Source organism: Ochlerotatus camptorhynchus, unplaced genomic scaffold, assembly GCF_037179485.1.
Source record: "Ochlerotatus camptorhynchus isolate MF236.1 unplaced genomic scaffold, CSIRO-AGI_Acam_v1.1 ptg000141l, whole genome shotgun sequence".
Taxonomy (NCBI): domain Eukaryota; kingdom Metazoa; phylum Arthropoda; class Insecta; order Diptera; family Culicidae; genus Ochlerotatus; species Ochlerotatus camptorhynchus.
Genome location: NW_027040631.1, coordinates 5,000,812 through 5,028,097, shown reverse-complemented (window position 1 = coordinate 5,028,097; position 27,286 = coordinate 5,000,812). Strand labels below are relative to the sequence as shown.

At 43.1% G+C, this 27,286-nt stretch overlaps 2 protein-coding genes across 2 annotated transcripts; both read right to left on the bottom strand.

Moving 5' to 3' along the window:
• Positions 1–270: 270 nt before the first annotated feature.
• LOC135700690 (uncharacterized) lies at positions 271–3,144 on the bottom strand. Its single transcript, XM_065221268.1, has 3 exons — positions 3,023–3,144; positions 2,010–2,319; positions 271–1,455 (listed from the first exon to the last, which is right to left on the bottom strand). Exons 1-3 carry the CDS (start codon positions 3,142–3,144, stop codon positions 271–273), a joined length of 1,617 nt encoding a protein of 538 aa, XP_065077340.1.
• A 3,486-nt stretch (positions 3,145–6,630) lies between these two features.
• On the bottom strand, positions 6,631–25,987 carry LOC135700689 (signal transducer and activator of transcription C-like). The gene is made up of 3 exons (XM_065221266.1): positions 25,911–25,987; positions 22,285–22,465; positions 6,631–7,029 (listed from the first exon to the last, which is right to left on the bottom strand). The coding sequence occupies exons 1-3, from the start codon at positions 25,985–25,987 to the stop codon at positions 6,631–6,633; spliced, it is 657 nt and encodes a 218-aa protein (XP_065077338.1).
• Between the last annotated feature and the right edge of the window lie 1,299 nt (positions 25,988–27,286).

Genomic DNA, 27,286 nt, shown 5'->3' with positions numbered 1-27,286 from the left:
AAGTTTCACTAAGTCCATCGAATTTACCTTCACTAGCCGTAGTAACTATTTAGATGTAAGCTAGATGTAAGTAGGATTAACTAATTTAAGTTTCTATAGTAATTTTTCACCCGCGTGTATCTGGTTCAATTCTTTCATTTTCGTTCCTGCAGACTAACGTTTCGACACAGAGAGTTTGTCACGCGTAGACTCGCCGCTCGTGTCGTGATGTTCAGACGGCCGGGTTGCCAATTCAACCGTTCAATCAGTCGATGTCCCTGTGCTAACATCCTAACCCGAGTGCGGTCCACTGGCCTCAATGACCGCACTGCTACTTGAAACATAGAGTACCACCAGTTTCGATACCGGCCGACGAAGAACTCCCCCCGCAGTCTTGATCATAGCCTGGCGCACGTGACCATCCGGTGCTCTGATCGACTCAATCACGATCCCGCGAGTCCAGCCATTCCGCTTGCCCTCATTCGCTATCAACACCAAGTCTCCATCTTGCACGCACCGGACTTCATCGTACCACTTGGTCTGCCTCCTTATCACCGGCAAGTACTCCTTCAGCCAGCGTTGCCAGAATCGGTTGAGCTGCCGCTGGATGTGGTTCCACAAGTCCCGAGAAATCCCCTGTTGAGGCTCGATACACACGCTTGGCTGTTTGACCCCGTTAGAGCTCCCCAGCAGGAAATGGTTCGGAGTAAGCGATTCAGATTCCGCAGAATCAAGTGGTAAGTACGTGACTGGTCTAGTATTCACAATGCCCTCTGCCTCCACGATCACGGTCTGCAGCTCTTCATCGTTGAGTTTTCCTTCGCGGTACGCATCCCCTATCGCCGCCTTCACTGAACGGACGAGTCGCTCCCATGCACCGCCCATGTGCGGAGCGCTTGGCGGAATGAAGGTCCACTTCGTGTTGGCACTGGTGAACGTTGCTGATACTCCTTCGTCGATCTGGCCACGAAGCTGTCGTTCAGCCCCGTGGAAGTTCGTAGCGTTATCACTGAAAAACTCCACAGGCGATCCTCGGCGGCAGACAAATCGTCGGATGCAGGAAATACACGACGCAGCTGACAGGCTGTATGCCACTTCGAGGTGAACGGCGCGCACAGTCAAGCAAGTGAAGAGCGCAATCCACCTTTTTACATTCAAGCGGCCCTGCTTGACTAACAATGGGCCGAAGTAGTCCACTCCTACGTAACTGAATGGACGGTCGTGTATGGCCAACCGTGCTGGTGGCAGTGGTGCCATCGGAGGTGCCTTACGAATTTTGCAGAATTGGCAGCTTCGTCCGATCTGCTTTTCGGTATGATGAACAGCTGGCGGACTTCGTTCACTACCATTTCGGAGTTTGCATGACGGTAGAGCCGATGATAGCGTGAGACCAGAAGTTCCGTGCACCGATGCTTTCTTGGCAGGATTACTGGAAAGCGCACGCTGTGATGAATATCCTTCGCCGCTGCAATCCGGCTGTTTTGACGCATCAAACCCCGTTCATCCATCATTGGCATCAGTTGGTGAACGATGCTCGATCTGTCAATCGATTCCTTCTTGTCTTCCGGTAGCACTTAATTATTCTTCAGGATCGTTACCTCATCTACAAAGGTTTCTCTTTGGACCTGCTTCAGAACTTCATTTTCGGCATCATCCAGCTCCTGTTGAGTTAATCGACCACTGCGTTTTTCTCCCTTCTTGGTTACGTTGAAAATGAATCGTAGCACGTAAGCCATACTACCAACAATCAATACGCAACTAACGATTTTAAATTGGCTCACCAATTTAGTAGCCTATTGGTCCCAAGCAAACGATTAACGTACCCTATTCTAGTTGAAATTCTATTACTACACTATGTTTGTTTTGATTCGCTATGAAAGTTTGACAGATAACATCAGGGGTGTGTGGATTCATGCAGAACATGCAGGGGTGAGTGAAATAGCTTGGGACTGCTTGGGACCGTTGTTCTGGTACTGAGTGAGCCAAAAATAATAATGATTTTCTTCGGGACCCAGTGGTCTTAGAGTTACCTCTATGATACTACGCTGCAACCTCTCCCATTTAGAGAACCGCTCGTAGGCGATCACAGGTTCCCAAGTGGTGTGAAAGAGTACTGATGATCGAACTTCTACGGCCGTATCCACGACTAAATCCGTAGAATTCGGCCATTCATGTTCCGGGAAGCGCAAGAACTCCGGTCCGTTGAACCACTTGCTGTCGCTACTGAAGTAGGGTCCACTTCCCCACTTTGTTGCCTCATCTGCTGCGTTAGACTCCGACGGAACCCATCTCCACTCATTGACTGATGTATTTTCGAGAACGGTCGATAGTTCCTCGAATCTGCGCGGATCCACGAAAGCGCAACGGAGCTGTCCATCCACATGACTCGTCTTCTGATGGTAATGGAGTGGTTGGCTTGCACGAACTTCATCATTCTTGTTCCCAGGAGACATTCTTGAAGTTCCAGCTTGGGTATAGTCATTGGCTTGAGTGGTGCTACTTTCGCCTTCGCAGCGATCAGTGTGCACTAGGGTGTGCCGTCAGCGATGATTGTCCTCAGGTACAGCGCACAGGAATACGCAAGCGGACTGGCATCTACGAAGACATGAAGTTCAGTAACTTCATACGAACGTGCTGACGCTTCTGGGAAATAGCAGCGAGGAACGCGAACGTTCGCAATGTACGAAAACATCTTGATCCACCTGCACAAGTCCTGCACCAGAATCTTGCCGTGGATCAGAACTGTGGCCAATAAACCCAACGGGTCGAACAGAGTCATGACGCAGCGTAACACTTGCCTTTTCGTTGGGATTCTGTCATTTTCCAGGAGAGATTGAACTTCATCGCTCATTCGAGTGCTGAACGATAGTTCGTCCGTTACTGCGTCCCACAACATCCCGAGCACACGTTCAGTAGTGGTGCTCGTAGTTATCAAGCTTTTACTGGTAGCTGCTTGAGTCTCCCCAAGGTGCTCCAGAACACCTTCGTTGTTCGAGATCCAGTTCCTCAATTCGAACCCACCGTTCCGGAAAATCTGACGTACTTCCTCAGAAATACGAAGAGCTTCTTCTTCCGACCCAAAGCTATCGAACTTGACTCTTTACAGATGTACCACGAACCACTCGATTCTTCGATCATGGACCAGGATATCTTCTGGCGACTCATTTCCCCGAGTAAGAACCGTTGGTTTGAACAGCATTCGGCACTACAGTGGCAGGGTCAACCTCGATCGGAAGTAGGCAGAACTTGAAAATGGCCCGCTTGGTTGTTCCGGAATTGGTTTTTACTGTGGCAACCCGAACTAGCCCATCTATGTCGGGATGGATGGTGATCACGCGCCCGTCGTCCTTGCGAACGACGATGGAACCGACGGCGAGGTTGTCGAGAGCTTGATTCCAGCCGTAACGGTTTTGAAGCGTAGCCAGGTACTCCTTGTGCCAACGGGAGCTGCTGTATTCGTCTCCATCGGGACAAGCGGGCCTCAGGAACGTCTTGCTGATCGGGATCGGGCATTGCATTCAGCGGTCTGCCGATCAGGAAGTGTTAGAGTGAACCCATCGGATGGCTCGTCTGGAAGCGGAGTAATTGGGCGTGAGTTGAACACCGGCACTAGACCAGTTTGCTGTTCGGACTCAGTAAGGTGGGCATTGCCGAGAATTTTTTGAAGCATAGTCTTGGCTGATTTTACACAGGCCTACCATATTACACCAAAAGAAGGCCAACGTGGTGGGATGAAACGGAACTGGATGCCATCTCGAGATGTGAGGTCCACTGAAACTCAGCCACACGATTGGCCACAAACGTCTTCAACGTAGCCGGTGTTGATGAGAGTCAATTCAACACGTTGGTCGAATCAGTCCATAAGTAGATTGTGGCGGAAATATCAACACTGTCCATGGCTTGTACCAGTAGTTTGGACAGAAGTTGAGCAACACATAACTCGAGTCGAGGAATGCTTTTGGAGTATTTGGAGCGACCTTGGATTTCGACATCAAGAGTCGCGCTGTGCAGCATCCAGCAGAAGTGATTGACCGAAGGTACAGACAGGCACCATATGCAGCTTTGGATGCATCACTAAAGCCGTGAATTTCCTGGCGTGCCTAACCTGAACTGAGAACGTGTCTAGGAACAATTAGTTTATCGAGAATGGTGAGCTGTTGCTGGAATTCCTGCCAGTTGGCGATGACTGCTGGTGGTTGTTGAGTTGAAGTTTCCATAGTCCTTGGAGCAAAATCTTAGCCGGAGTTCCGGAGGAATTGCATCAAAACGGTCTGACTGTTGGAAGACCATTGCCGGAGTGGAAGTCCTGCAGAAGCAAGCATTATAATGAGCTCTTTACAGCTTACGGTGAGAGATTCAGCGTCATTGGAACCGGTCAGCAAATTATCGACGTAGAAGTCGCGATGAAGCAGTGGAGCTACGAGCGGAAATTGCTGTTCTTCATCGTCCGCGAGAACAACTGGTGCCATAGGTGACGGTGAGTAGCTGGAAAATCTTCAGTGGAAGGTCGCGATGATCGCGTCACACTATACTCGTGAGCGGTTGATCAAACAGGAACACGAGGATCTGCTTCCCTTAGCTCAGTCGGTAAAGGCGCAGCTACAAAGCAAGACCATGCTGGAGGCGGCTGGGTTCGATTCCCGGTCAGGTCTAGGAATTTTTTCGGGTTGGCCAATTTCTTGACTTCCCTGGGCATAGAAGTATGATTGGACTTGTTGCCACACAATCATATCAATGCAAAAATGGTACAGGCATCAAAAGCTCTCAATTAATAGCTGTGGAAGTGCATCTAGAACACTAAGTAGAGAGCACGCAATAAGCTAATATGCGATATGCAATAAGCTTAAAATGCGAATAAGAAGAAGAAAAAGAAGAAGAGGATCGCCAGTACATTTTCTCGATGTCCTCAGAAGCGACGAATTCGAAGATTCGAAAGCAAGTGACGATAGTGACCACGGTATTTTGAATGGTGGGATCAGCAAGCAGAACGTCGTTCAATGAAAGGTCAGATTTCGATTGACACAAGGCGTCCAAGATTGTTAGAAGCATGGCCGTCATGCTGTCCATCTTGATCACCGCGTGATGGGGAAGGAAGTAGCTAGGCTTGACATTTAGTTCACCGGGACTGATTTCCCGCATGTGTCCTAACGCCAAGTGGATGGACTTCAGGTACATTGCCTTCTTCTCAGGATCTCTAGCGGATCTCTGGGCTAGGGAGCGTAGAAACGTAGCGTACCATTGTACCAGTTGTCGTCTAGCTGAAGCAGGAGTTCTTCTCGCTTCGAAAGTTGGACAACGTAGCAGCGGCCTTCGAAGTTTTGAGTGGTGTTCTTGAGGACGTGATCTTCGCAGAAACATTCCGGAGACCAGCCTTTTGTCTTTTGAGCTTCCTTCAACTGCCAAAAACGGTTGACCAACTCGTCGATCATTCAGGGATTACTGAACTGACAGCTACGTGGATCTAGGTGGTCGTGGTTTGCCAGCGTACATTATCCTGAGTCGACCCAACCGAATTCTGCATTCTGGATCAGACGAAGATCGATGCCAAGAGAGATTCGGCCTTAACTGATAACACGGAAGAAGTGTGCAGCGCCAAGGATCATGTCAATGCTACCGGTCATGGCGAACATGGGAACGAACGTCAACCGAAGATTGCGGCAGTTTCATGGTAATCGACGGGAGTATGAGCATGGAACTTTTCATGGTGAAAGGCGGCACCCGGGAGGAGATGGTAACGGATGTTTCGTGTTCCACGATCGTGGTGGTGTTGCCAATTCCACTGGTGGTAATCGGCTGAAGAAGTCGAGTGCGAGGAAGTTGAAGCTTTTCGCACAATGCTACAGAGACGAAGTTTCGTTGGAAGAGAGACGGTTCCTGCTTGGGATTGTGAGACCTGAGCATATTGCGAATTCCCAGAAGTGTCGTGAACACTGGAAGCTTGATTTACAGGAGCAGGAACATTCGGAACGGGGGCTGCTGAATAGCTGGGGTGGACTGAGGAGCTTGCTCGGTAGCAACACAACATGTAGAATCAGCAGATTGATTGTTGGATGCAGACTTGATATCACTGCTATCCGTATGAAGCAGCGTGTGGTGTATTCTTGAGCAGACACGGCATAGGGCAGTTTCGAGAAAAGTGGGAAGAGCAACGCAAACAATTCATCCATATTTTTTTCTGCCTTACCAGATCGGCCCATTGACCAACATCTAGTTCCTGAAATCCGGACAGTGGTACAGGTAATGCCCTTGAACACATCGTTCACACGGCTTTTCCGACTTGCTGGAGCTGAAATTTCCTGAGCTGGATGCGTTCTTCTGCGTGGTAACTGGAAAGGCGGCTGACTTTTGCAAAAACTTGTGCTTGTTGCGAAAAGCTGTGGACACTGCAAACAATACTAGAGCATGGAATTCGAATCATGGGATGGCATGGAATTCGAATCATGTGCAGGGGCGCTGAACCGGTTCCTCCCAGAACTGAAGCAATGTTTTCAGTGTCGAGTCGTGCACAGTGGTTCTCCCATTCCCGAGCGTACAAGGATCGAGGCGGACTGAAAGCATATACACCAATATCGAGCTCCACCGGTCGGCTGATTCACCCAAAATTTTCAAAACGGATATTGGCTGCTCGAAACGATCAACCAACGCAAGTAGTCACTCGGATGATTCCTCGCGCATCGCCGGAGTGTCGAACAGCGTCTTTAAGTGACACTTGATGAGGTGCCGCTTATTCTCGAACCGAAGCTTGAGTGTCCTCCAAGCGTCCTTGTAGCCCTGCTCGCTGACTTTAATCGGGTCGAGGGTGCTTGCTGCTTCTCCTTGGACGAGACCCTTGAGATAGTGCATCTTCTCGACTGCGCCGTTGTCACTCCGGGAACCTACAGCTGATTCGAAGGAATCACGAAAGACGCACCAGTCCTCCAAACGACCACTGAACTTCGGGAGATCCAGCTCGGGAAGTCGAACGTTCATCTGCTTAACGGGTGGTGGTTGATTTGAGGAAAAGAAACCACACACCGTTCGGCGAGACCGGATGGAATTCGGTTTTGAAACCTGTGATAGGGAAAACGCTTTTTGCAGGCAATCGGTAATTATTTTGATAACCATTGCGATAGCTGGACGTTTGTGTAATTTTCAATAGTCACCTATTGCAAATTGATAAAGTGTTCATTTCAGCAGATATGTAGATCAATTTCCAATCGATTGGCTTGTTTACAATTGAAATCCATCCGCTATTGACAGAGTTATAAGTTGTCAAAACCTGACCACTTTTCGTAACGCGGCCAATTTTGTTGTTTTTTTTTAATTGTACTCCCAATATGTTGCCGAAAGACGTAATCCTACGTAAAAAATGAAGAAGTGAGTCATTCCGGATGGATCCCCTTTCACCTTAACCTTTGTCCCTTCTAAAACTAAGCTGCCTTGAGTATTTAAAAAAAAACATTCAATAATCTGCAGCAAGCACCCATAAATAATAATAAACTTTGCTTCATAATCATCACAAATTCTCTCGAGTCAACAAACACCCACACTGTCACACTTTCACTCGTGCCCACTTGCACTGGCCCGATAAATTTTAACGATTACGATTATGATATGCACATTACAGATGACTCCGTCGGCAGATGGCCAAAGTGGAGTGCTAAAATTTAACGAGTTGATTCACTCCGATAGTGAGAACTTTTTCTCCCTCCAGGATGATTGTTTTTCACATTTGCGTGTTAAGCGCTCCCAACCGTCATGCAACGATTAGCAGTGGTGGCAATGTCTTTTCAAGGCTTTGGTGAACACAATTGTAAAGCCATTGATTCGCATTACGATTGCTGCGATCGCTGATGGAGTTAGCCTCAGCCTACTTATTTTCCTTTTTATAGAAGAACCACCGTACTGACGGCTTTCAATGGATTACCGTAAGCTGTCAGTTTTGTTTTTACAACTACTGACAGCATGATGCCAGCTTCCTATGGGGAAAAAGTTATTCAAACAAATAATGAATGAAGATTTCAACAGGTTTTGGAAAACTACCAATTTGAGAAGCGAAAACTGAAACAAATATTGCTTTATTTGTATTCATTCAGTCATTCATTCAATTGTAACGTAATCCTTCCCAAAGGGAAAGTAGCGTCCGTAAAGTGGCAAGCCCCAAAATCACAAAGTCGTTTGTTCCACTCGCTCCTGCCGGCTCCTCGGGTATGTGCAGGCAACCCTGCTGGGAGTCATTTTGTCATCCATTCCCGGACCATTTAATAATTTATAAGCCCTAAGCGCTTATGTGAGCTGTTCCGACTAGGATTCAACTCTGGACACGCTCAGACAATGATAATAGCGGGTGAAATTCGAATCAATCAACTCGGAGGGACGGTTTCGGACATATTTTAGTTCAAACGGCAATACGACCATCATCGGTGAGCCTACTTACAGGACAGGCGTCCATTTGGAATCGATGCCTTTGAGCTTTGAGCGGTGGCACGGACACATTCGAATCCATCTTTCAGCCATTGGGCTAATGCCTCTGTGGAATCTGGTTTGGATGATAATTTGACACAGCCTTCTACGATTTAATCGGCTTTCAATTGACTGATCATTGCATTGCCAATTAGGCATTTCATGCTTCTTCTGACAGCACTCACCACCAGAGGGCGAGCAGCCTTCAATCGTATGGGCTGGGTGGAAAATTGGCTTGAATTAAAAATATCAATAATGGTTCGGGTTGTTCAATATATTAGTTCTACATAATGTCACTCTTACTAAAAACACAATGTGTAAAATTTCTCACCGCTAGATGCAAGAGTTAAGGTCCCCCCAAAATGGCGCGTTTTTAAATTTGTCGAACCTCTTAACGGAATCCCTTTTGGAAGAGCTTTGAGTGTGTTGGTTTATTTCCTTTTAATTCCACTATAATTGCTTATCTTTTGATGGTCTGGCATCACTGGTACTGATGAAGGCTGCAAGTAGTAGACAAAATACGCGTATCTGTCAAAAGATAAGCAATTATAACGGAATTAAAAGGAAATAAACATACACACTCAAAGATCTTCAGGAAGATACAAGTTCTAAATAGTTTCAGCTGGCTATATTTGGTGGAAAATCGTGCTGTAGTTTGCAGCAAAATTGAACTAAATGTTTAACCCTTCTGAAAATGAAAAAAGGTATTCATATCGCTTTAAAAAACCGACCTTCGATCAGAGTCCTGGAGCCTTTGTAGCCACATGTGAATACCGCCCTTAATTAGCTATGAAGCTTCCCGTTCGTTAAAAAGTTTTAACCTTTTTCTACATCAACTTTCGCCCTCTCTCGGCAGGTTGAGAGAGTGATGAAAAGCTCTCGCGTGAATTATTCGGTGAGTTCCACTCAGATCTCATAACGTTCTCGAGGGCTATTTGAATTTTACCAAAAGATGCGCTAAAGGAGGAATCTAGAAAATAAATATTAAAAACACGATTTCCTCACACGGATGATTTAGGTAGCCCCTTTTTGGTGGTCTTTAACAATAGCATATGGAATGCCAATTATTCAGCCTCCAAGGCTATCGGCTTTGTTTGAGGGTGAGAATTTCTGGTTTGGGGTTTTGAATTTTATTAAAGTGGAGACCGTCATCTCGAAAAGTCGCTGCTTGAGCAAGTGCGCCTAAAATCCAGATTTGGCAGAAAATTAAATTGTGAACGGTAATAAGCCAGTGAATCAAGTTCAAAAAGTTAAAGCTATTAGAATTCCTTTAAAAGGATAACTGTGTGAAAACTGATTGTACCTGAAGGTAAATTTGTGAAATGAGTTTCCAAATTGTTAGCTAAATGTTAATTCAGTATTAGCGATTAATCTACTTGTGAATTCCGCTACGAAATAAGTCGGGTAAGATTTCGAAAGTTTGAAAAATCAAGTGAATACGGCGCACTAATTAAATGTTGACGCATGTTGAACAGATTTAACCCACTGTTCGACGTGAGTGCGTGTTTGGGGCTTGGAAGCCTGCGAGCTGGACTGAACCTCGCACAGGATTGCGCATCCGTAGTGCATACCCGCCTTTCGACCCTGGGACGAAGTTTTTCTCACCGGATTGAGATCGATCCGACAACCACCCAACGACGCCCGATCAAAGTTCTCCACGATTGATCGTTCGAGGCATCCGTCAACCACCTTGATAGCTTGTGGCGCTAGTAGTAGCCGTCGTTGGGACTGTGGCTATCGGAAACTTTCCCGTTCGGTCGGTTCGAGTGCCTGTCGTCGACATCAGCCAAACGGTTCGACTCGGTGTGTGTCCTGGATAGTGATACCTCGTCCGACTCGGCGTGCACCACGGGTATTACGCTTCAACTGCTCGAACACGTGTTGGATACTGTTCGTCCGATTTGAACCAGACGGGATCGGAGCACGGTCCGGAAGGTCCACGACAGGAATTGGACCCTTTTCCGTGCCACTGCACTTGTGTGGGCTGCCTGCTGACATCCGCCGTGGGAAGCCCCGTAAGTCATCGTCCCTTTTGGATCCACCGAATCAAGGTCAGAACTTCTTTTTTTTTATGAGCTCGAAGAACTCCCTGTACATAGTTGTGACGTTACCCTAGCTTTAAGAGAAGATTGAAATCCCCTATAATATAGTGCACTTTAAAGTCGTTGAACTTTCTCTAAAGCTTAGTAGCTCATTTTTCGATTTGGAGAGTTGATGCCTTCACTGTGGGTGACAGGGTTTAATAGACTAGTTTTTCTTTTATTTGCTGAATAATTTTCATTTCGTTATCTTTAAATTTCATCGGTGTTTGAGCATTATTGACCCGCCCTAAAGCGAGCCTCCAGCCGGGCCTCTTGATCAGCGTCAGCAGCCTCTCGATTCGGAAGAACTTAAAGAGCTTAAAACATTCGTTACACCTTGTTGCGCATTAAATTCGATTGAATGGTTTTGGAATCACACAAACTAAAACAAGTTTTTCAAATATGTCTGAGCTTGTAAATTTAATTTGACTAAGATCTCAGATCTCAAATCTGAATCGCCCCCAAAATTCTAGCAGAGCTTTTATGAAGTTCTATGAACTTCTACAAATTTCCTTGCTCTTCAATGAACTTTTGCGAAACTTTCTCGAATTTATAACGAATTCGCTCAACTTGTACGAAGATCGGTAAACTGCTTTAAACTCACTGCCCTTCAAAGAAGCTTCCCGAGGAGAAATCTAAGATATTTGTCAGGATAGTGAGTTTAAGTGCGAAATCTAAGGAATATGTAAGTAGAACTACATTTATTTTATAAGCAGAATTTAGAAGCTCTGAGTTGAATTCCAAGTGAAGGAGAAAATCCAAAGCAAATAAAGAAATAAATACAGTTCTGAGAGGAGTTCAAATTAGTTTCTAAGGAGTTTGACAAAATAATTCAAAGGAGAGTTCCGTAGGAGCAGCATTTAGCAAAACTAATACCATCGTGCTAAGAAATAATCCTAATTGCCCAAGAGTTCAGTATGATAATTGTTCAAGAAATATTCAACAGCCCAATACGCAACAAATATGAAGTTCTTAAAATATCCCTGAAGTTCTATGAATTTCCTTGATATTGTATGAACTTCCTTAAACGTTCGCAAATTTTTCGGAAGATATTTCTTCAACCTTCAACTCGATTTTTTGACGTAGGACTTCGTCTGGGGTTTCTATATGGGGGTACACTTTGTGGAAAACGAAAATGGAACATGTAACAAATTTATGAAAGATTTTGAACATTAATAACTCAGTTGTCCCTTGATCTATTTCAATAATTTTATCACCAATCGATCAGAAATATTTCCACGAATCAAAAGCAATCCGACGGATGATTTTCAATAATAAACTATTGAAAAAGTAGTAATGTCAAGCATTGTCCAATGTACAAATAAGAAGTGATAATTTTATCACAGTTTTCATGAAATAAACGTTCTTCCTAGTCGTCATCATAGTCGATTACCACTTGGTTGCACATCATTCTGCTTTAACCTGAAGAGATATAAAAGATCGCTGCTTTCTAGCCTCAACTCAGGCTCATTCTCTGCTTGACCGTCAAGCAGTTCAGTTCAGTTCGGATTCCAGCTCGCCTTCTCGAGTTGTTCGGCTTTAGTTTGTTTCGTTCTTCATTTTTTTCGTTTCGCGCCGTGGAAGTGCCGTCATCGTCACACGCTCTGGCAAGTTTGGTTCAACTTGCCAAAAACCAGATGGTGCGTCAGCGTACTAGCGCATTAGTAGAAGGGGACCGGAGCGTCAATGAACGACGCTCTCAGACGCTTCACTTCAATAAAGGATGTCGACCAGCTTAGGACTGCATTGACAGATCACAACCTACAGCCTCGGTTTAAGCTCTGCAGCGTCTGAACAAAAATTATGTGCTCCAGCCTCCAGCAGGAGGAATACAATCAAATAGGACGTAGACAGTAACTTTCTATCTGATCAGGATCTCGAGATATAGCATATGCGAGAAGTGTACATGTATACTAACGCCACGTGGTGAGAAAATTCTTATCTACTGTTTACCAGCCTTTGCCGAAAACAGTAACTTTCTATCTGCTCTGGATCTCGAGATATTGTATATGTGAGAATTGCATGTGTATACTAGCACCAAGTAGTGAGAAAATTCTGAACAACTGTCCACCAACGAAAAGATCTTGACTTCCTGAACAACTTTGCTAATGACATTTACTCCCTATCTGGTCAGGATCTAGTGATGTAGCACATGCAAAAACTTAACATGTATACGAGCACTACCTAGTAAGAAGATTCTGAACTACTGTTAACCAGCAAAAAGGCTATGATCTCCTGAACAGCTTTGCCAAAGACAGTAACTTTCTATCTGGTCAGGATCTCGAGATATTTCATATGAGAATTTCACGTGTATACTACCGCCGCGTAGTTAGAAAATTCTGAACTACTCTCTACCAGCCAAAAATACTTGACCCCCTGAAAAAGCTTGTCGAAGACAGTAACTTTTCATCTGCTCCGGATCTCGAACTATTGTATATGCGAAAATTGCACGTATATGCTAGCGCCACGTAGTGGTAATTTTCTGAGCTACTTCACCAACGAAAAGGCCTTCACCTTCTGAACAACTTTGCCGAAGACAGTAACTTTCTATCTGGTCAGGATCTCGAGATCTTTTATATGATAATTTCACGTGTATACTAGCACTGCGTATTGAGGAAATTTTGAACTATTGTGCACCAAGAAATAGGCTTTGATCTCATCAAAAACTTTGTCGATGACAGTAACTTTCTAGCTGGTCATGATCTCGAGATATATCACATGCGATAATTTCACATGTATTCTAGCGCTACGTAGTGAGAAAATTCTGAACTACTCTCCGCCAGCGAAAAGGTAATGATCTCTAGAACAATTTTGCCCAAGACAGTAACATTCTAGCTGGTCAGGATCTCGAGATTTTCATGCTGTTACCAATTAAGTAAAATCCCACGTAGTACGGATAGCGTTTACGCGGTTTCCATTCACATTTTCTCTATTATCCGCATTTTTTGGGGGTTAACTGTGATAAAAGTTTAACTTGTTTAGTTAAAAACAAGTTTTTTTTTTTTAAAGAATACCCGTTGGTTTCATATTGATTGGTAGCTCGACTGCGAAATGGCAATGGAAAACTCAAAGTACAACGCGCGAGTACTCGTGTTACAAAACTTGGCGCGAGTAACGGAGGGTTAAGATCATCAAAAACTACTTGTCGGGCAGGTCATTCCAGGTCTTCTTGAACAATTCTCCTTCTGATACGTTCAACGCTGATGCTGGGGTTCCTATGGTGTCCTATCCTCTTCAACATCTTCACGTGAGACGTTCCTCCCCTTCCGGGTGCTGGTATCCACCCCGCCATTGAGTACGAAACACCAATCTGGGAGAGCTGTGCAAGTTCCATCACCTCAAATTCCAATGGATCCAGAACAAGATCCTTAGGATGATCGTCAAGAGTCCCCAGCGGACTCGAAATTCTATAAATCCACCGCCTGGCTGGTATTCAGACACTGACTGGAGGAGCGGAGTATGCTCATCCTCGAAAGGTCTAGGGACGCCTGTCTGAGATCAAATCACGAGATCATACGCGATCTTGCAAATTAGGTTAAATTATTCATAGTTAGGTAGGTTATCAAATTTTTTTTTTCAATTCAACCAAAACTGAACCCCAAGGGGGTTTTCTGTAGCCTAGTTGAAAAACGTGAATACGTAAATTAGACAAAGATGAAGAGCCTGAAAGGCTAAAACAATGTAAAACCTTAAATAACAGAACTAAACATAATTTTACTACTACTATCCTCAACTCATTTTCGCTTCGGACGGCGTGGTGAGTAGGCAGCAGAAGCAGCAATAGCAGCAGTAGCAAGGTGTTGTCAGGTTAGGTAGACCACTCTTCTACCCAACAAGCAGCAATGACTGGTCGTGGTAAAGGAGGCACCAAGCGTCATCGCAAGGTTCTTCGTGATAACCGCCATCCGTCGTCGCAGACGCACTCTGTACGGTTTCGGAGGTTGAATCATCACCAACTTTGGCAACAAAACAGGGCCAACAAGCTTATTACAGTAAAGAGTTGGAATAGAACTCATCTGTGCTTGTTTGTCCATATTCAGAACCACACGCCCCCAACGACCACACAAAATGCTCCCCAGAGTTGTAATATTGAAACCAAACTTGGAATCAGGGGTGCAAGTGATTTTGATCGGTTCTCTTCATCAACTTTCTCTTTGAAAAAAAAAATACTACAAATTTGGTACGCCTACAAATCAAAAACGGAAAGAGTTAAGATAATAGATGATCAATCAATTAAAAGAACTAAATGCTCTTCACATTTATTCCATCCACTAGCGGTCCTACGTCAAGCTTCCGTTCGTGCCCCTAGGCACAGACCCTTCTACTTTTTTCATGATCTACGATCTTTCCTGATGTTTTGTGAGCTTCTCTGATGTTTTGTAAATTTCTCTGATGATCTATCAACATTTCTGAAGTTCTGTGAACCTCTATGAAATTCTGCAAAGTTTTTGATGACCTACGAATTTTCTTGAGGTTCAACCAATACCGAACAGAAAAACAGGTACAATACAACAACAAGACCGACTGCCGGCGCCAGTGGTGTAGTGGTAAGCGTGACTGCTTTCTCACCCCAATGGGTCTGGGTTCAATCCCAGCCGAGGTCGGTGGGATTTTTCTGAGGCATTCGGAAGGGAACTAAAGCCGTTGGTCCCGGCCCATGTTTGTTGTTGAATGGATGCGATATCCTAGGCAGGTGTGGAAGCTGCCTTCCTGCACATTCGATTGCCGTCAATGGATGGCAATCGATGTCCGTCGGCGATTGGCACTAGATTGCGGAACAGAGACCGACGTTAAATAATGAAAAAAAAAACAAGACTGAAACGCCGTCATCACTTCTACAATCAAATACAACATCTGGATGGTCACTCGACCCTATGGGCCCATCCATCGTAAGCTTGCCGCAGCAATCAGCTGATGGGGACTGACGTTTCCTGAAAGCACGACTGCGGGACACAAAAATAATGTACATCGTTCCCCTTTATTTGGCATATATGCATGACAAGGAACCATCGTTTGGCCATGAAGGAATAACTAATATTGACATCAAAATTAATTTGGCATCCGAAGGATTACCGACTACAGCGGAGGAACTTCGGAAAATCTTTTTCGAGGTGCATGAAGAACACACAGACCGGTCGACTCTGCAATAATCGTGCGCCCCCGGCCATCACAGATGCTCAGTCTGTGTCTGGTCCCGAACCTAGCACCGCTTCCCCTCAATAATCAACGAGCCCTTAGCACCCGCGCTGGGTTTTCTCCAACAGAGCAAGCGGCTCCCAGCCACCGAACAGCCCAGTATCGCCTCACTGCTGCAGCGGCCCAGCCGAAACAATCCCAAGTAACAATGAAAGCTGAATTGCGAGAGCAATGGCTGTTTAATGGTTGATTTAAAGTGTTGAAGGCTGAATAAAATAAAAGCTTAGTTAATATTTGATTAACTGTCACATAAGCTATTTCAAGATCTTTAAATCAGCTTTTTGCTTCAAGCTGGTTAACAAGCTGAATAAAAGATTGATCAACTGAATAGTACACTTTAAATCAGTAAAGTAAGCTAAACTTGTTTAAGGTTGCTGAAGAGTTGCTTAGTAGCTTTTACAATCTGCAAGACTCTTTTATTAAGCTATTAGAAATGACAGCGAAATGTTTACAATTACGGCCCTACAGGAGTTATTCGTAAAAGTTGTCTGATCAAAAATGAACAGAAAGTCTCTCCAAAAGCTAAAAAAAAATGGAACATACTACAGGAACAAGAAAAAAAGCCACGAAAAATGTGAGATGTTTTTAAAAGGCATGTGTTCTGAAATCTACAAGCATCAATCGCCATTTCCTGCTCCGAAATCGCTAAGGACTGCTGATCCCGTGCAGTGCTCAATATTTCCTAGTACGTATGCAAGTTCATAAATATTATTTTCGCTGCTTGATTTTAAATACATTTTTAGGTCCTTTATGTTCAGTAAATAATCTGGAGCAACCCACACCAAATTCTCTATCTGAAGAGGATAATGATCCACTTGAATCTATGCTCAAACCGTTGTCAGCTGATGATGAGGAACTAGACGATTCGCAGTTGCTTGAGTTAGATCCCTATCAAGGAGACAATCAAGATGCCCTAAGAGTTAAGAAGAGCTCTAGAGAAGCGCTAAGAAAATGGGCAATCGACTATAATATTTCTCATCAGGCCCTAAAAGGATTACTAAGTGTGATAAAAGATCAATATGGTGATGTAGATTTGCCATCTGATCCGAGGACTTTGTTAATCACTCCTCAAAATACTAGCATGCTAGTTAAAGCTATACCTGGTGGAACATACTGGCATCAAGGCTTGGAAGTATGCCTCAGGAATCGTTTCAAATTTATTTCAAGCGATATCTCCATTGAACTAAATGTTAACATGGATGGAATACCTATACATAAGAGTTCAAAGGATCAATTCTGGCCAATTCTCTGTAACGTGTACGATATGCCCCATATCAAACCGATGGTAGTCGGAATTTTCCTCGGAAAAAGCAAGCCTTTGGAAGTAAACGAATATTTATCACCATTTATCGATGAGCTGATACCAATATTGGATAATGGACTAGTTGTAAATGGACATTTTATTAGATTAAAAATAAGATGTTTCATTTGTGACTCACCAGCTCGAGCGTTCGTCAAAGGTAATTTAGGATTTTTTTTGCATTATGTACATGATTCAGTGGCGCAGCCAGGGGTGGCATTAAGGTTCACCCCCTCAGAGCCGCGATTCACATATTTTCCATATAGAACTTTCTTCTTCTTCGAAATGGCAGTCAGCTTTGGCTCAGAAACTTTTTACAAATAAAAACCAGAATAAAATCCTGGCTACGCCACTAATATCATTGATTACTAGTTTTATAGAAAACCTACGTTTTTATTAATTTCTAGGTGTTATCAACTATAACGGCATCAATGGGTGTCTAAAATGTACCACCGAAGGAGAGTATTCACATACATCACGGACAGTAACGCTTCCAAACATAAAATGTGCCCCGAGAACTGATGAAAAGTTCAGATTGAAGCAATACGGCAAACATCATAAGCTACAGGAGTCACCAGTTTTGAAAATACCTGGCTTGGATATAATTCAGGATTTCGTAGTGGCAGATTCCTTACATCTTCTTGAACTTGGCGTTATGAAGCGATGTCTTATCGGCTGGAGAGATGGCACTTTAGGATATGAAGGAAAGATGTGTGCCCTTGATATACAAAAACTCTCTATTGCTTTGTTGAACACTAAACTCCCTTCAGAGATTCACCGATCGATGCGAGGAATGGACTGTTTGTCATTCTGGAAAGGTGTAGAATGGCGAAGTTTTTTGAATTACGTTGGAATAGTTGTTTTGAAGGACATTCTAAAAGACCATGTTTATAAACATTTTTTGCTTCTTTTTGTAGCAGTTACGATTTGCTCCAATGATGTTTATAAGCATCATATTTCAACTGCTCAACTGATGTTCGAAACATATATAGAGGAATTCAAAAATATTTACGGTGCAGAGTACATAACGAGCAATATTCATAACTTAGAACATGTTGTTGCAGACGTTAAAAGATTTGGATCTTTACAAACGATTTCGGCATACCCCTTTGAAAATTCTTTGTTTCAAATTAAAAAACTGTTGCGTCAAGGTAACCGTAATTTAGAGCAAATTGCAAACCGAATCGCTGAAAGGGATGCAATTCTCTCTAATTGCAATGATGAAAACATTCAAGATAATTTCCCTAGAATCAAAAATCGGGGCAAAATCACAGATCTACGTATTAACGACGGATTTTTGCTAAGTAATATTTTTAGAAATGCATGGTTTATGACAAAGAGCAGGGAAATCGTAAGAATGAAATCAGCACTCTATGATGAAAACCACAACATAATTATCTCTGGAAGATCAATTTTACACAAGGAAGACTTTTTTGTTCTACCTATTCGCTCGTCATTCCTGCATATTTATGTAGCAAACAAATACAATTTGAAACGCAAAGATCACTACAACATAAACGACATTTTCTGTAAGCTAGTAGCAATTCATTACAACGAAACATACACCGTCTTTATACCATTGCACCATACCATTCGAAACATTTAAACTGTCATTTGCTAATAAAACGCTGCCAATGCCACAAATTCTAAAATTATCTTGAAGCCTGAGCTATCTGATATGGTTTTTCATGGGCTACATGACTATGGAAAAATTTCCATGCGAATTGATTGTATGCCAAAGTTATTCTTAAAAAAATGTCTAAAAAACAGGGGATTTTGCAGTATGTTCGATTTTTAAAAATGTTTGACTTATTCAACGGAAAGTTGTAAGCTGCTCATCAGATAGCTCAGACTTCAAGATAATTTTAGAATTTTTGTTTGGACCTGTTAAGCGGTTTGTTCTTTGCACTAGGATGGCTCAAAAATAGGGTGGCCCAAAACTTTGAACCTTAATATCTCCGTTAGAATAGAGAATTGAGGTATAATGTAGAACAATTGCTTGCTCAGTTAAAGGCCATCTACTACCCTTTTCAGTATTGACCATGACATACCAGTCACCCTGTATTACAATACCTTGCTTTACACCAACTGCGGCCATCGTAGGCTTCCTTGCGCGATGATGAGAAGACGACTGTCTCAAACCCTTTGTCTCACTCCTTTTCTTCGCGTTTTTTGTCATTGTCTTGAAAAATGTTTCCATCATTTTAACCGAAAAACCATCGTTCACACTCTTAACGATCGCAAAAAACACATTTTGTATGTTTTTGCAGTTTTGAATGGAGCATTTTACACTCTCTCCACGGCTCGCACCAGTCCAGGAGCAATTGGGCATGAACTTTCTATCAAAGAAATAATCAATGATTTGATAGCAAGTATTCAAACCATTGCAGTCATCACCATTCTGGCCAATGATGTTTCGAATGAATTTCATCTGTAAGGAAAATATTGAAAAATAAATCATGTTAGTAAGCTAGAAAGAAATGAATGATTTTCAATAATGTCAATCTACAACGACAATGCAGAGACAGGGTTGAGAGGAGGGTGGAGGGGTTCTGGTGTAGCACACGTGCGGCTTATGAGTAAAGGGCCATCCATTAATTACGTAAGCCCACAGGGGGGGGGGGCTTGTCACTCCATATAAAAAGAATCAATTATATATGAAGAAAATCTTACACATGAGGGAGGGAGGGCGTAAAATAATCGAAAATATGCTTACGTAATTATTGAATGGACCCTAACACCAAAAACACGTTTTCAGGCAAACTAGGCAAATTTGTAACATATGCATAGACTTACCACTTCTTTAGCGTATTCCTTATCGTCCAGGTTATTTTCCAGTTGCTCCAATTCCGCGGCTGATGAAACAAGAATAAATTGGAATTCAGTTCCATAATCATTTTCCTGCTCCCTGGTTTGTTGCAACAACATCATTTTGCTGTCGAAATCGCACTTAACAGCTGCGATTGTTTTAGTAATTAATGTTTCCATGGCATTCAATGTAACATTAGTAACTTCTGCAATGATGTGGTCACGTTCTTCCTCAATTTTCGCAAAAATTTCTTTTTTAAGTTCGTCTCCGTCAATTAGTTGCTATAAAAAAGAGTTCAATTAGGTTTAGGTTTTTGTATAAAATAGCCATATACCTTTTTACCGTTCCACTCAAGGGGCCATGCTTTTATTACGTAAGTATATATCCCCCCTTTGTAAGGCTTTCTTCATATAAAATTGTTTTTTTTTTATATAGAGCTTTTAAAGGGAACGTCAAAAATATGGAGCGTAAGAAAAGGCTACACCCCCTGCCCCATAAGTGCTTACGTAATTAGTGCATGGCCCCCAATGCTATGGAGGAAATGATAAAAAATAGAGGAACATACAGCCTTCCTCCCATATCTGCGGTGGGTGTTTCCGCCCATCGGTATTTTTTGTCGTCCTTCAACTAATTGAGCTGATTTTGTATACGTGATAGGCAGCCGCTATTCCCATAACTGTCCCATCTTTGCTTGATTTTCAATTCATATGGGACAGTTTGCTTAGAAAATCCTATTGAAAACCCGTCAATTGGTTGAAGGACAACAAAAAAAAAGGGGGGTGGACGGTACCACCACAGGTTCAGATGGAATTTGTACAAGAAACTCACCGGCTCTGCATTCAAAATGTATCCAACGGGCTGTTCGGTATCGCTGGTTGGCTGGGACAGTTGAATCGGTACGTTGTCTGGCTGTGTGATGGTCGGTGCTTCGAGGATTTCAGCTGACACACCAGAACTTGAGGCTGGTGGTTCATTTCTTGGATGGGTGACAGAGTGATGCGACGTCGAAGGACCTGTTATGATTACTTTGTTATTGAAATTGTGTCCATTGCCGAATTTATTGCATAATCACCTTGATTCATGAGCTCGTTGAAATCGGTTTGAAATCCTTTGACGGCCCCCTTTGTTTTGAATTTCTTCGATGGTGGTAGCTGCTGAGAGTCCGAGTCCGTATGACCAGACATTTCAGCCGCCTCGAACTCAGCTTCCGAAAACGTTCTGATGAATCTTCTTTTCACGGCGCATGGGATCTTGCTCCATTTCGGGGTCGGTGTTGAAGACTGGTCCTTGACCAAAAGTTCGGCTTTTTTGTCTGGCCACATCAAAAACTTTCCGTTCACTCACTGGTGGGGTACAATGGACAGGAGTGGTCCTCCACACTCCATAGTTTCGACAATGGTAAAATGATGTTTGTTAACTATTGAATAGAATAAAGTTGCATTGATTTCTAATTCTTACAACATTTTATTTGCATTTACCTGTACTTTTCTTCATTTTAAAACAATCTTCACCACGACACAATGAATTGAAATCCACCAGACACAGAACTACAATAACAACTGTTGACAGTCAGAGTTTTCATGCTCCTCTTCTATATGCCGTTTTGTTTATCTGTTGCACAGCGATAAAGCAGCCTTGAGGTACACGACCAGTAAAAGTGACTCACGAAGTGAGTTAAGCATACTAACTTTTGGGTAATCCGTGTATATCAAACATAAATTTCACTATTTTTCGGCAAAAGTGAGTGAAATTTAAATAGGATTTCCATAGATAAACCAAAAGTAAGCAACGTAAACTCACTTTATGAGTAAATGTTGCTGCCCGTTTAGAAAGCAATTCATTTCCACTTTATGTCATGTTATTGGGTGACGACTATGCAGGCGCAAATGGAGCAGATAGTACAGTGTGCAGCTATTAATCCAAGGATGGCAGTTCAATTCCCAGATGAAAACGGGTATTTTCAGTCTATGTATAATTTACATAAATATATACAAATGAGTGTTCATAGACAAAAAGCCTAAATCACATACAGTGTATAACATCGTGAAAAGTATGCCATTCGATTATTTTGTTTTAAAAAATAAGGTTGAAAATTTCCTGAACAAAGGTTGAAATATTGCTGATCAAGTAATTATAACACCTTTTCAAAACAGCTTCATGTTCTAAAAATAGACTTGTTTACAGATCAAAGCTTGTTTACAGATGAACATTTGCTGATCGAAAGCTTAACAAGCACTTTTATACATATCTTAAGCAGCGAAGGAATCAATCGCTTTTTAAGAAAAGTGAGGAAGTGCTTGTTAAGCTTATTTTCAGCTTCAACTAAAGCTCCTTATAAGCGTGAAGCTTGATAAAATCACCAGATCTAGATGTTTATGAGCTGAATAAAGGCTTTTATTTCTAAAGTACAACATTTGTCCAGCCTGAGGTTGAATAAAAACGGTTGTAACAATGTTTAAACAGCAACAAATTGTTACCTGGGAAGGTCCCTCCACTGCCCCTGGTTTATCGTATGCCAGTGCTGTGTCAAGTGAGTTCGTCAACGATTCCCCATTTACCTCGGAGGAGAACTTGTGCCACTCGTGGCAGAGGTCATCATCATCCTGCGCACCTGCAAGACCCGATCTGAACAGCTTCATGCTGTCCTGTCCCTTGTCACTAAGCATATACCACGAAGTTATAAAGATTGCAAATTAGAACGCTTGTTCGCCGAAGAACAATCATATCCTCAACGCCAAGGAGATCGACATTGCCATCATCACCGAAACCCATCTAAGGTCGGAAGTCAACATCTACCTATCGGACTTTCGGCTCTTGAGACTCGACAGAAGCAGTGCAAGAGGAGGGGGAGTAGCTGTTGTTGTGAGGTGCAACATCAACTGCCACTTGCTGCCGTACTTTGAACCCAAAATTATCGAAGCCATCGGGGTTGAAGTTGGCACATCGCTTGACCCGCTGCCCCAAACAAGTCAACAACAGGGATGAGTCAGCAGCGGACCTTCGACGAGATATCATCAAACTGACTCGGCGGTGGCAAAAATACATCATCGCTGGCGACCTGAATGACAAACATCAACCTTGGGGCAACAGTCGGCGCAATTAAAACGGCACCATCTTGAACAACGATCTGCAGGAGGCGCAGTACAGCATCTTGAGTCCGGTGCTCACGCCACCATCGATATCTACATCCGCAATATGGGCAACAACATTTCGCAACCTTTCGTGTATCAGGAACTCAGCTCGGACCACTATCCGGTGGTGGCTGAAGTGGGTTCCTCAATCAACAAGTTCCAAGCATCGCGGCGAAACAACCATCGGGTAGATTGGTCGCAGTTCCAACACTGCGTTGACACCAGTATCGACTATGACGTACACCCGGAAACGACCGTGATAGTGTCTGCGCTCTATCGATGAAGTTATTTCCCGGGCCAGGGAGCAACCTGTTCCAGTATCCAGACAGGTGAGTAATACTCTGAAGCTTGACAGGCCCACCAAAGACCTCATTAGACTCCGCAACACGATTCGTAGGCAGTACCAGCGTACTGGGCTGCCTAACCTGAAGACAAATTGCAACCGTTTGAAAAAAATCATGGTGAATCTCAGAAATATATCGATTTTGCAAACAAGATTCGCTCTCTCCCAGATTGTGCTAAGCCATTCTGGAAAATGGCAAAGATTTTTAAAAATAAGCCGAGGCCCATCCCTCCCCTTTCCTCTCTTAATCAGAATTCGGATCCATCCTTACTCATACACCCCAGTTGAAAAGGCTAATGCTCTTGGTCAACTCTTTGTGAATTCACATAACCTTGGCCAAGCCATGGTTAATCCCTACAAGCCTGCAGTAGTGGAGGCAATGTCTAGAGTCGCTGCCACCCCCGTAGTTGTCCCTGACGAAAGTAGAATAGCGGCTGATGAGATGATAGCAGCAATTAAATCAAGGCCGCTGGTGTCGATGGAGTGGTCAACCTCGAATTGAAAAACTTGAGTGTTGACTTCTTCGAGCACCTTGCAGCGGTCCTCAATAAGTGCTAGAAGTTAGCCAAAGTGATTCCAATACACAAACCTGGCAAAGAGAAATCTGCTGCTTCCTTGGAGGAGTCCAAATTCATGTCATCTATCAATCAACTGTCCATAACCTCGATCAATGTTCCCGAATGCAAACCACTCGGCGAGGATACTGAGATACATAGGCAAGATTTTGAACAGTGGAAGGATCTTTTGGTAAATTCTATGCAGCTCGCTGGAATTACCGAGGAGTCCACTCAATTCACTATCTTCAAGGTCAAAGCAGGTCCCCGTTTGCTGGAAATTTACAAGAATACGAAATCGGATGACCAGGCCCCGGATGCAGCTGTCAATCCATTCACAAATGCGCTGTATCGACTCAAAACATATTTTGGATCGGGCTCAGATGTGCTGCTTCTGCTTCTGCTGAATTTACTGCTGCTGTATTTGCTGCTGCTGCTGCTGTTTCTGTTGCTGCTGTTTCTGCTGCTGGTGGTGGTCCATCACCAAAATTCGTTACAAGAATGCCTTCAACGAGCTTAGGTTCTTCATATTCAACGCACAGGACTTTCATCCAATGTAACTTTTACAATTTAATTCATGTTCATTCATGTGTTCTGAAGGATTTCTCCGTTTAAAAGGTTAATTGTTCTCCTAGTATGAATTATTAGTTTTGAATTACTGTTTGCGGGAAAAATATTTTTACTACGGAAAACCTTTCTCTTCATTTGCAATTGTATTAAAAAACATTGCTCCAATGTCAACAGGATTTATTTTTAGAAAATAGAAAAATAGCATTTCATGTTTCAAAAATGCATTGCACACAAAAGTTTTGATTGACTTTCAATTTTCAACAGATTTCGTCAACTGAAATTCTCGATTTCGACGGAAATAAATAACATCGTCAATTGAAAGAAACGATGTTTCAGCCCAATCAGGCTTATCAGCTTTTATTTTGGCTAGCCACGCAACTTCCGCGGAAACTTCCCCGTTCTTTAGAAAGCTCAGGTGGTTTTGTAAAACGTTTGCTGGAATAGTGATTTTGATCCGGGTTAGTAGAAAAAAAAAGTGTGGCTAAATATTGCCTTACTAAAATATCAGTTTACAACTAGGGAAGCCTTTGTAAAAAGTGTGAGGACGCTTTGCTTTCACAGGCAAGCTTCAGTAATTTTGTAAAGGTAAATGCGTCATCTATGAAAATTATAAAATACTTTCACGGTGATATCTTTGAAGAAACTAGCCCATCAAACAAGGGTGTACCCCTCGGATCTTGGATTCGGAACGACCGAGTAAAGGACGGATTCCTTAATTGAGGTCGACTCGCATTGAAGTTACAGTACACGTGTTGGACTGATCGGAATCGAAAAAAAAAAAACGGATCACTCCTAGACTCATACCGAAGACATCATATCAAGAAGAATGGCAACTTTGCCAGAATCCAAGCGACAGATACAGTAGCGGCAGATACACTGCACTTGAGCGGAGGTGGAAGAAACGCATAGAAAAATGAGCAAACACACAAACCTTTCTGTCGTGACCGGACCTCTGCATCGTGCATCCTCTTGGATGTACTATTAAAATTTATTTTTTGCTGTGTACATGAGTGCGTCATTGGAACGGTACTAATGGATATTTTTGGTCGCTATTGAAAATTTGGTCGATTGCTGTTTTTATGTATGGGTCCAAATTAGGGGCATTTACGCTGACATTACATCCATTTCCCCTATATATATATTGCAATGTTCAACACGCATTGTTGATCTGAATTGATTATAAGCTGTGATGAAAATCAGAGGGCCATTACTGAAGCACATTTTGAAACCAACATGTTGATAGAATATCGAAGCAACCTGTTAATGAATTGCATGAAAAATTCGCATAATTATTCACTAGGGGCAATGAAGTAAGTTTGTGCTGAAATCAGTGCTGCAAAATATCAATATCAATTCCTACAAAATGCTGAGGCTGTGTTCCATTTGGTGAATTTTCACTTTAATTTTGTCGTGACCGGACCGAGGTTTCCAGCCTCGGCCACGGCTACACGAATTAGCAATGCAGCTGCCACGGGTGCGGCTGCTTCTGCTTCTGCTGAATTTACTGCTGCTGTATTTGCTGCTGCTGTTTCTGTTGCTGCTGTTTCTGTTGCTGCTGTTTCTGCTGCTGGTGGTGGTCCATCACCTCCAAAATTCGTTACAAGAATGGCTTCAACGAGTTTAGTTTAAATGATCTTTATTTTAGTTTAACTTGGACGATTACCATATAAATTTTTACTAAGTGATTTAATTGCTTTCTTCATCTTTAGGTATGGGCAAAATTCAAAATTTGTTTTACAGAATTAGTCCTAGACTTAGTACACGGTCGACCACCTTGGTGGGATTGGTTTGTTTTGTTTTTAGAATTTGAAAAGAAACTACTTAATACTACTATTGACAGCTTAAAACTAACCTACTCTACTATATACACTTAACCTACTATGTACAAATTGCTTATTAAAGCATGTTCAGAAAGATTGCATTTTTGAATAAATTTAGTTGTCATATCATCAATTTTGGAATCTACTTTGGGAATTTCTGCCTCTTGATGGAGGTCTGCTATTCTTGTGTCGAATGGACGATCTAGGATCATCCTCAACACTCTATTCTGTGCAACCTGGATTTTGTTCCTGTGGGTCTGAGCGCACGATTCCCACACCGGGGCGGCATAGAAGATCGCGGGGGCTATGATCTGTTTGTAAACAGCCAGTTTGTTTTGCCTTGAGAGGCGGGATCTGCGGCAAATGAGCGGATACAAACACCTAACCAAGGCGGAGCACTTAACTAGGGTTTTCTCTATGTGCGAGCGGAACAGGAGCTTCTCATCGAACAACATCCCGAGATAAGTAACATCAGTGGACCACTCGACCCTTGTACCATCCATTATTACGGTACAGGAGGGAGACGGTTTAAGTTTTGGCGATTGTCTGTGAAGGAACATGATTGCTTGGGTTTTCGAGGCGTTGATTTTGATTTTCCACGTGGTGGCATAATCAGTAAAGGTGTCAAGGCATCGTTGGAGCTTGTTCGTAATTTCACGAGGCATCCTACCCTTGACGGCTATCGCGGTGTCATCTGCGAACAGAAAGAACACGCAACCGTCTCCTAGAAGAGGGATGTCCGACGTGTAGATGCTGTAAAGCAGTGGTCCCAGCAGGCTCCCTTGCGGAACACCTGCTGGGATCGGAAATTGTCCCGAAAGGGAACTATTCAACGACACCCTGAACGACCTTTGCTGGAGATAGTTACGGGTGATTTTCACAAGGTATGGTGGAAAGTTAGAGTTACAAAGCTTGTATATAAGTCCGTCGTGCCAGACATTGTCAAACGCCTTTTCGACGTCTAATAAAGCCATGGCTGTGGACTTGGATACAGCTTTGTTACTTCGGATGTTATTCATCACCCGCACTAGCTGATGATTGGTGGAATGCCCCTTGCGGAA